This window comes from Sardina pilchardus, chromosome 2 (assembly GCF_963854185.1).
Source record: "Sardina pilchardus chromosome 2, fSarPil1.1, whole genome shotgun sequence".
In the NCBI taxonomy this organism is placed as follows: domain Eukaryota; kingdom Metazoa; phylum Chordata; class Actinopteri; order Clupeiformes; family Clupeidae; genus Sardina; species Sardina pilchardus.
In genome coordinates, this window is record NC_084995.1 from 10,608,078 (window position 1) to 10,618,150 (window position 10,073).

Below are 10,073 nucleotides of genomic sequence, written 5' to 3' on the forward strand. Positions count from 1 at the left end.
TGTGTAGCCTACGAGGAGTATGTTACGGTGGCCCTGATAGCATGTCAGGTGGAGAGTTTTGCAAAAAGAATTTGATGAAATTGAAAACTGAAAAGGCTGAGAATTAGAGTGACAGGTTTAAAAAATTGTGCGAAGATGCGAAAAGCAGTTTTAAAAATAATAATAATGATAAAAAAACAGTTTAGGACTGGGCCAGAATTCTTGATTATTTTGAAGTTAGCCTAATTGATGTAGCCTAACTAGTTCTAGCCTACATTAAAATCCTATTGGCTCTATGTACAACCGGGTACAAACAAACAAACGTTGCACATCACCCGCATGCGACGGTTTCCAGAAGAAATGCTGTGTTTCGATTGGAGGGGAAAGGGAGAGGAGGCGGTCTGTTGCCAGCAAACGAGGAAGGACAGTCAGATGCTGCTGCTGATATCAATCGTTACACTGGTTTTGGTTTCACTCACTCACACTCAACTCTTTAATGAGATAAGAACATATTGTAAGTGTAAGTGGACATAAAACGGGTGAGTGCTGTAGTGCGTTTGGAAAGACTGAAGAAGGCTAGGCTTGTGTGGTTCGTTGTGAGGTTGCATGCGTTGCGTGCGTGCTTTAATCCAGGTAGTTTTGCTTACAGGTAGAACCCATAGTTTACTTGTTTGTGAATTCCTATAGTTCTCCCTGATCGATTTACTTGCGGTCGATGTATTTACTTGAATATATAACTTTCCTTTTAAACTGAAGTTCTCTCGTTTTACAAGAATGAGCGACACATTCGCTGCTCCCTTTGCACTGTTAGTAGGGTCCAGTTTCGCTTTCTCTGGATTGTTCTACCACTTGTACCAAGAAAAGAAGAAGGAAATAGTGAAACTTAAGGTAAGTGCCAAGAGGATACTCTGTACGTACTAGGCTAGACTAGACTACTACATGACATCCTATAGCCTAATGTCGTATTTTGTGTTGTTGTTGTGACAATGTAGGAGATACCGAAATTCCAACCAGATCATCACCTTCTTAGAATTCTAAAAGCATCTCCGCAACATCGACTACAGTATGTTGCAGTTGAGGGTAAGTTTAGAATGATTGCCTACAGTAAACTGTAACAAAGACGCTCTTCCTTGGTTTCTGTAATAGAGCAAGTATAATATTTTGAAGATGTCTGTGTTCTCCCTTCCTACTAAGGTGTGGTTCAACCTGATGCTGAGCCCTTGGTCAGCCAGTTTGTGCCTAAATGTTTTGGAGTTGTCCAGAAAGTTATTGTTCAGGAGGACTGGAAAGTGTGGAACAACATAACACAGAGATGGTTAGTATGGAGCTCTAAAGACTATATTTTACAGATGATAAATAGCTAAAGGTGAAAATACATGGTCATCAAAATGAATCATGTAGCGTATCTTTTCACCATATTTTGCACCAGGTTTTCTCATATTAGATAGACATATAGTTTAAGATCTAAGAGATTCCATGACCTTATAAATAGACCCAAGTTGTAGCACACCCACATGCTCTATTGCATGACAAACATGGAATCTAGCTGCAGATTCACAGCCCAAAACATTGGGTGTCATTTCAGGAAGTGAGGGGTTAATGGATTCTGATGCTGGAAGGGTGTCCACTAGTAGGCCTGTTGAAGACACTTGGTCATTAGGTCCCTTAGTGCCAGGACCTTGTATTTGAAATCTATCATCTGCTTTCAAAATTTATATTGCAGGTCCAACAAGACAGTGGACCGGAAGGTGACCAACAACGCGGTCCCGTTCAGCTTGGCGAGTCTAGGCGCCTATTACACAGATATCCTTGTGAAGGTGCAGTGCCCACTGGACTCCTCGGGGGACTTCCTGGAGCTGGTGCACCAGCAGAAGAAGCGCGCCCAGACGGGCCTAGTGGGCGCCGTGCTGCAAGGCGTGAGCGGCGAGAAGCCCGTGAGCCAGGACGTGCGGGAGGAGATGCTGAGGGTCGGCACGCCACTCACCGCCTTTGGCGAGGTGGTCCTCGAGTACGGGGACGCGGTCCGGATACAGCCGCCCCGGGACGGCCGGACCTACGTGTTGACGGTGGGCGATCACCGCAGCTTCATAGAGAGGCACGAGAGCACGGCGGGCTGGTGGAGAGCGCTGTCGGCCTTCTGTGGCATCACCGGATCGGCCGTGCTGGCGGGGATCATCTACGACGCCAGCAAGGGACGCGGCGGCAAGAGGGACTAGTCTTAACTCGACACACAGGTGGTGGGAATCGTATATGGCAAGGCCTTTAACCTCGACAATAGTTTGACCAAATCAGTGATTTAGAAATAATGACTACTCCTAACATGTCTGACTTTCATCAAACTTTTTAAATCAAATGTGAAATGTGCCCATGCAATGTGAGGAAACGCAAAAAGCTTGGCTGCAGCAACTGCAGGCTTGAGTATGGCCATGAAAATGCACTACCTCTCCAGAGTAAAAAACACACGGCCATAAAGTATTAGGTCATAGATATGAATACCTAGATTCTACATTGGTATTCATATGTATTAGGTGCTGCTAGGTTTGAGGTGTTCATTAACATTGAATCTCATCGTTGTCTCCACTGTTCTTACCGGTAGTTTCATTTCCTGGTTTGGTGGTTTTACAATAGTTGCCCCACTTTCACTTTCATTGAGATTGGCTTAACCTCAGGTTCTGTACTGCTAGTCCTCATTCTTAAAACATGACTTGTTCAGTCGCAACACTGCTGCTTACCCGCTCCTTAACACCTGCCATGCAATGCAATACAATCAGTGGTGCTCCAATCAAATAGCTTTCCATCAATTTTTTTCTGTTTACTGGGAATTATATGAGCAATGGTTCAATCAAAAGTATTTTGTGTTTTTCTCTGTTGATGAACACAAAATATTTAATGAATACATTTTAACAAATATGCCTCACCTGTATTTGGATTAACACAACCAATTAAGTAACTGTAGCAACCATGAAACCGCTGACAAAAAATATCAAACAATGCTAAAATCAGCCGTTTCTCAGGCGAACTTTGTGGACCTGATTTAGAGGAGTTAACATTGTTATGCCAACTATTCACAGGCACTAAATAACACGGCAGCAGATGCAAAATATATATAAGAAGAGTTCACACAGATGTCCATGTGGGAGTAGTCCCATGCTGTGCCCTGGGTCAGGGCGTGTACTTGGTGTGTCCCTCTATCAGGCTCCTGCGCTTCCCACTTCAGTCGTCCTCCTCTGATGACTCCTCGGCCTCCTCCAGCCACTTGATGAACTTCAGTAGCTGAGGAGGGACACAGCTTTTTTACTCTCACTATGAAATCAACACTCACTTCTAGATTGCCAATGTGCACATGGTGGTGGTAACTAACACATGATTTTGTATCAGAGGGATCAAATCCAAATCAATATGCTGCTATAAAGGCTCCATGATAAAACCCGCTGTCTGTCTGTACTACTTATTTAGCATTAGCGTAATTTAAGAAAGGAATGGTATGTGTACATTCAACTTTAGACAGATTGTCCAAATTCCTATCAGCTCTGCAACAGCTCTATTTGGGACTTAAAAAGCTTGGGCCCTGCTAGTTGTGGTTGTGCTCACCCCTTGGTTTTTGCGTAGCAGTTTGCTTTTGTCTGTGGTGGCCCCCTGAGAGAACCAACGCATGATGGCATCCTCCTCCAGAATCTCCAGCTGGTATGTGTTCATCAGCACCTGAAACAGGGTTGATAGGTTACCTTAGCCCGTACAGCGAAACTTCCAATCCAGCTCCAAAGAGAATGGCCATTTTGAGATGCCATGTAGAGACCGTTTTAAAGGGGAACTAATGCAGGGTTTTTTTTTAGCTTCATTTATGGTAACTGAACAGCTTCGGAGTCATTGGAATGGTTTTGTCTTTTTTTGGGTGGGATGGTGGCTGTCTCGCTTCCCCATAGCGCCTGTGAGCGGAAAGCCACCCTTGCAAGATGACTCAGTCAGATCTCAAATCAGATGACTCAAAAACGGTAAAGTTGAAAAATATTAACTTTGTCCAAGCTCCCTAGTCAAATAACGACTACATTTACCAATTTCCACTATACCTCTCACTATACCCACATCTCTAGCCCTTTTAGTTCCACATGATAGGAAAGGCTCTGAAGAGCTGCTCTTACTTTGACCAGTGCTCCCCAATGACCCTCGTGTTCCAGGAAGAACTCCTCCATGGAGCCCAGACAGTCTAGATGGTCCTGGGCCCTCTTCACATAGTTCTTGAAGACAGGCGCCCATTTCTTTAAAAGCTGTGAAAAGGGAACAGAGAAGCCTCTATTTTTATTATCATTTCCTGGCGAGCTTTAATAATCAATCTTTGTCATAATTATGGAATGGATTAACTGATTGCCCTTACGCTTCTCAAAAAGTTGCCTCGTGTATCACCGTAATAAGCATACAGTTATAACCTCCAATATGTATAATTTACAACACTGGTATCTGATTTGAGATAAGCCCAAATGTTGGATGAAAATAGTTAAAGGGATAACTTTTACAATGTTACACATTTAGAGTTAGAGAATGTACATGTGTAGAAAACCATTGCAATCAGAGTCCTGCATACTATTACACCACTGGCGTTATCACTTGGCTGTTACATGTGACTACTGATAGCAGGGCCACCCACCGGGACGAGTAATGTGCAGTACTGGGCTGTGGTCAACTGCTCCCCCTGCTGGTAGAAGGGGTACTCCAGCGCTACTCTCATGAGGATCTGCATGACTTCCTTCAGGGTGATATTATAAGCATACCTGTTGAAGAAAGCAAAGCAAAACAAAACAATAAATACATGGACTTTGTTTGTATTCATATGTATGCAGGTAAATCACTGTGTGAATGTCTTACTTGAGCGAGTTGATCTCTAACACGAGATTGTCACAGCCAATGTTCTCCTCCAGCCCTCTCTGCAGAGTGCCTTGAACCTCTACCTGGAACACTATACACACACAGGGAGAGAAAGAGAGAAACACATGCACAGAGTGGGTGTTTAGTAGGCTGGCTGGATCCAGATCCATTCTGAAATGTCAGCTGCGGTGGAGAATTGATCAGGGGACACATCGTTCACTTCTGATTTCCCTGGGGCGTAATCAGAAGTGAAACTTCATTGGTTAAAGTGTTAGTTAAAGTTGTCTGATATGCAACATGGGCTTGCAACGGTTGGTTTGGGAGCCGAACAACTGTCAACTCCACCTCTGCTCCACCACACCCACAAACTGGTACATTCGGCTCTTATCAAATCTTTTTGGAAGTACAGCAAACACATCATTCTTCTTCTTGTAAACAAAGCTTTTAAAATGAGTTGTTCACTTAATTCCAAAGAAACTGTGCTCCTGTCATCATATAATACCGTCCCATGCCGGATAGATAGATAGATACTTTATTGATCCCCAAGGGGAAATTCAAGAAATATATGGTTGGTATATGATGGGTGGTTGCGGTTGAGATGGATCGGCTGAGTAAATTCAAATGTGCTCACAGATTAAACTGGGTTTATCCAGGCTTGGTGCTTAGACCATATAGTAATCCCATCCCAACACTGGACATTATTCCTAATTCCAGAAAGCCTGGACCAAAATTTGAGGTCGGGAGGTTCAGTCTGGACTTGGTCCACTGACTCTATGAAAACTTGAAGATTGTGCGGACCAATTAATTTGTCCGGGCGGGCTTTATACAATGATGGACAGACGAAGGTCACGTGATCCGGACGCTTTGTTGAATTTGTTTACAGCAAAAAGCTTGTCGCTAGAAAAAGTTACACATCTATAACGCTATTGTGTATGTTGTACAAGATATTGCCGTCACAATAACTTTAAAAAGCGAACAGGAAGCAGTGATGAATGCATTTGTCGAGAAGGATGTTCTGACAACTGTTTCTGCAGGTTTAACAGTAGGCCATTTCATTGCTCTGATTGGTTAGGTCTATACAACTGTGTGCAGAGTAATTTTTCCCCCTGTATCGGTTGGCACATGCTACATAATCACATCCCAGTGCTTCAGTTCCGGACTCAAATTCTGAATAGAATTTCGAGTATGGCCATATCAGGCTAGGTTCCAAGTGATCCTTCGCACCTTTCACGTCGTCGAGCTCTGGAGACATGCCCCGGCTTCCTGGGTCCTGGGAGCCTTCGCTGGCCTCGCTCTCACTCTCACTCTCCAGGTCAGCATTCAGCACCAGCCCTAACAAACACACACACAAACAAACATCAGGTTACTTCAACACAGCTAGATTAGCCAGGACTAACTGGCAACAATGCTGAATGACTAGTTAAGATGAGAAGCATAAAGGTCTATCGTATGGATCTTATGTATTGGAGAGATTGGACAACAAGCCCTGCAGTAGTGTACACATGGATCTGGTTTTACAGAGAGCTGAAACCTCACCCCATAAACACTGAGCCAGCTCATCGTCCTCTGTATCATCCAGACTAGGGTTCCTCCAAATATAGCCTTTGCCCTCCGCTCCAACTTCAGCAGGGTTGAATGCTATAAATCAAAACATCAACATGATGACAGATGATAACAGATGACAAGGACCACTCAATTTAAACACTACGGAAAAAAATATTGTGCACCTCAGAACTGAACTTGAGCTTTACATAAAGAGATTCAAATGTCTTCTGCAAAGTCCAGCACAGCACTCACACCCCGAGAGGCTTTAAAGTTCTACGTACCCTTCTGCTTCATTACACCTTTAGTATGGCCAGTCTCAGCGTCATCGCTCAGGAACTCATCTTCGTCCTCCTCCTCCTCCTCATCTGGATGGTGCATGGACACCACGGTCCCTTCTGACAATGTGAGCTTAGGTCCGACCACAACCTGTGCCATTCAGAGAGACAAACCTCCTTGAGAGCTGTTCTTTGGATCAGTCGAGCAAGCCCACAGTAGTGGTGAGTGAGTGAGCAAGCCTTACATTGAACGCCAGGACACACTGGTCCTTCAGCGTCACGCCCTCTTTCACCACCACCTTATCGCAGATGACCGACTGATGGACCTCCACGTTGCTGGCAATGGTGACGTCGCTCCAGATGTAGGCTCGGTCCAACACCACGTTATCCCCTGACAGAGCAGCGTATAGAGAAAAGGCTGTATTATATCACAGTAGAATGAAGTAAACATGAAACAGCTTTCAAATACCAATGCATTTCCAACATCATCAATTTCATCAGATGCTTCTTGAAACGGTACATTTCACATCAAGTCACTTTGCAGTAGGAGTAGAGGTTAAGGATGCTTGTGTGGTTGTAGGTGTGGTTGTACCTATGGAGCAGTTAGCCCCGATGACACTATTGGAGATGACGCATTTGGCTCCAATGCTGGTGTCTCGGCCGATGAGGACGTTCTCCTCCATCTGACTGCCGTGCCCCAGACTGACCCCCGGGCCGCGGTACACGTTGTGCCTGGAGTGGGTGCAGCGCTGGCCCTCCTGGTCAGCGAAGTTGGCCTCTGGGGTGAGGGGGTAGACCCACCGCCGGACCATGTCTGACGAGACGGCGTCGTACATGAGCATGTTGGAGACGCGAGCCCCGTAGCCGTCCTTGGTGACGTGCATGTGAATCTGGTTTCCCAAAATCTAACAGGAGGCAAATTGTGTGAAACAAAGCATAGAATAATGTGGCTCTTTCCTTGATTTCTTTCGATTCTAGACCTTTCTCTGTGAAACATACCTCCTCATTGACCAAAAGCCCTCGGACAAAGTCATTTCTGGTCTGGTAGTCGAAATTGTCAGTAAACAGCTCAGCCACCTAAATAAAACCAAATCAGATTTAGTATTAATGTCTTTGAAAAGACAAGACTAGATGTCTATGGACCTAAGCACATACATAGATTATGATGTAAAAAGCAACCAACTTGGACCCTATTTAAATCATATGCTGTAGATTATGAAATATTTCCGTATAACACTACCCTTATAGAAATCCTCAAAGAGTGATTGTGCATGTGAGTGACCCAAACCTTTGACATCCTTAGAAACAGTGTGAATATTTCATAAACACTTACAGTAGCTAGTTTTCGCACGTGTATAGAAATGACCACAGATAGGGCCTTTCACACAGCCCCTTGCAGAGCCCTGATAGTTCCATGGTGTGTGTTCTGCACAGATACTGTATGCCATCATGCACTAGAGAGATGACCAAGAGACATGCTCACTTGTAGGGAACAGATGCTGATGTGACAGTCTAGGAGATCGTGTCGGATCTCATACTCATCACTCCCACTGTGGAAAATGTTCTGAAAACAGAAACAGATTTTACAGTAGTTATTCAATCAGGTTTGTTCCATTGTTGTATTACTGTTTTACTAATAACTAAATGTTCTAACAATCTACGGTAATGCACAATAATAAATGAGCTGTGTACCATGGGAAACTGAAGCTTCTTCAACCCCTGGGTCTTCTGGTAGTGAAGAACACGCTTGCTCTTGCTGTCCATGGCCACTATAATATCATCTTCACCACAGCGGGACTTATGTCCAGGGGAGGACTCTTTGAAGATCATGGTCATCACAGACACATTCTTGTCCAATTTACGCCTTTGCCTAGAGGTAAAAGTGTAGTTTTTGAAACAAATTCATTACTATACAAAGATGACCAGACCGCTCACAACACCTGGCAATGATAACATCTGTTTCCACTGGCCCTTATAGCCACCATCAATATCGACCTCAACACATCAAGCAAACCTTGAAGCAGACACAATTGTCATAATGGTTAAAGATTGCCTCTGCACAGATACTCACCGATGTTCTTGTACTGCTTGGGTGACGTCAATGTTGGACACCACATCTCCATAAACCAAGATAAAATCTGAGCGGATCAAGTTCTTGGCATCAACATCTCGCAACACATCACCCAAAGATCGGTACAGGTCAGAGGTAATAATGTGCACTGTGTTTGGAGAAGTGGGGCGGCACCACTTTGATTTCCTGTAATCATAAAGAAATGAGCGAGGCCAGATAATACAAGTATGACACCGTCAATTTAATAATTCCATGTCTACTCATGCAATATGAAATAGCACACTCACAACAAATGGTCCTTTATCTTGTTAGACATCCAGCAACAGAAGACAAAAGTCTCTTGAACACCGGTTGCCGTAAGAAATTCCAATGTGTAATCAATCATAGAGACATTCGCTAAAGGTAATAGTGCCTGTAAAAAGAAAACATAAATAAATAAACGTTTAACGTTAACCTGCAACGCTAGCAATGATGAATAATGTGTTACGTCAAGACATTTTGCTCTTCTACTCAACCTGACCTGAACATATGTTTGGGTATGGGTAGCATGTTACTAGGTTGTTTTATCACACGAAGGACACAAGCATGATGAAACTGGATGCAACTAGCATTTATTGCTGACAGAAGGGATGCTAACATAAGGTTGCATCAAAATAGCGTCAGCGACTTCATTCAAAAAAACTTTACTTAGCTACTAGCTAGCAATCAGTTATTAGCTAACAACACTGTCAACTTAATTCTTGCTACAGGGTATGTAATTAACATAAACGTAGTTCCAAAATGTCTGGTTTGTACCGTTAATTGGTTAGGCAAGATGGATTGTAATGGTTAGTAAGAACACTTTGAGGTTTAGTGAAAGCATCCCTGTATCACATGCGTGTTTTCAAACGTGAGGCTACTAGTTACAGCAACACTGGACGTGATACATACGCGGGGCTGATCTTTAGTGATGGGGAAAAACCTGCGGTTGAAGCTGTCAGCAATCAGTACAGCTTGAAGTGGCTGTTCCTCTTCTTCTTGGTCAGATGCACCTTTACGGCCAGCATTTCCAGTGCCAGAGCGGCTCTGCTTGGCTACCCTACCTGCCATGTTTGACACCCGTCTGTTCTGTACCGATTGCTACAAACTACGGGAAGCCGCGTAGGACAAATTCTGCAACGCAAATCATAAATGTGCAGGAATATGCCACTAGGCAGATATGGAGAGAGAGAATATCCACATTTAAGTAGAGGAAAATGTCCTCAGACTATTATCATACAGATACTGCTAAACATTTTGTTGAATTGTTTCTGGATTACTTCAGATTACAACTGACATTTACCTCCACAGTGGTCTAATACAAA

At 43.8% G+C, this 10,073-nt stretch overlaps 2 protein-coding genes across 2 annotated transcripts; one reads left to right on the forward strand and one right to left on the reverse strand.

The window, feature by feature from the left end:
• The first annotated feature begins 407 nt into the window (after window positions 1-407).
• Window positions 408-4,799, forward strand: LOC134062500 (mitochondrial ubiquitin ligase activator of nfkb 1-A). The gene is made up of 4 exons (XM_062518523.1): window positions 408-867; window positions 972-1,059; window positions 1,174-1,294; window positions 1,703-4,799. The coding sequence occupies exons 1-4, from the start codon at window positions 754-756 to the stop codon at window positions 2,193-2,195; spliced, it is 816 nt and encodes a 271-aa protein (XP_062374507.1). The 5' UTR covers window positions 408-753; the 3' UTR covers window positions 2,196-4,799.
• Window positions 2,831-9,844, reverse strand: eif2b5 (eukaryotic translation initiation factor 2B, subunit 5 epsilon). Its single transcript, XM_062518513.1, has 16 exons — window positions 9,661-9,844; window positions 9,018-9,142; window positions 8,731-8,916; window positions 8,352-8,529; window positions 8,143-8,223; window positions 7,659-7,736; window positions 7,252-7,564; window positions 6,905-7,050; window positions 6,666-6,810; window positions 6,376-6,477; window positions 6,064-6,171; window positions 4,840-4,930; window positions 4,622-4,745; window positions 4,119-4,244; window positions 3,571-3,681; window positions 2,831-3,252 (listed from the first exon to the last, which is right to left on the reverse strand). The coding sequence occupies exons 1-16, from the start codon at window positions 9,817-9,819 to the stop codon at window positions 3,193-3,195; spliced, it is 2,133 nt and encodes a 710-aa protein (XP_062374497.1). The 5' UTR covers window positions 9,820-9,844; the 3' UTR covers window positions 2,831-3,192.
• Window positions 9,845-10,073: the final 229 nt, after the last annotated feature.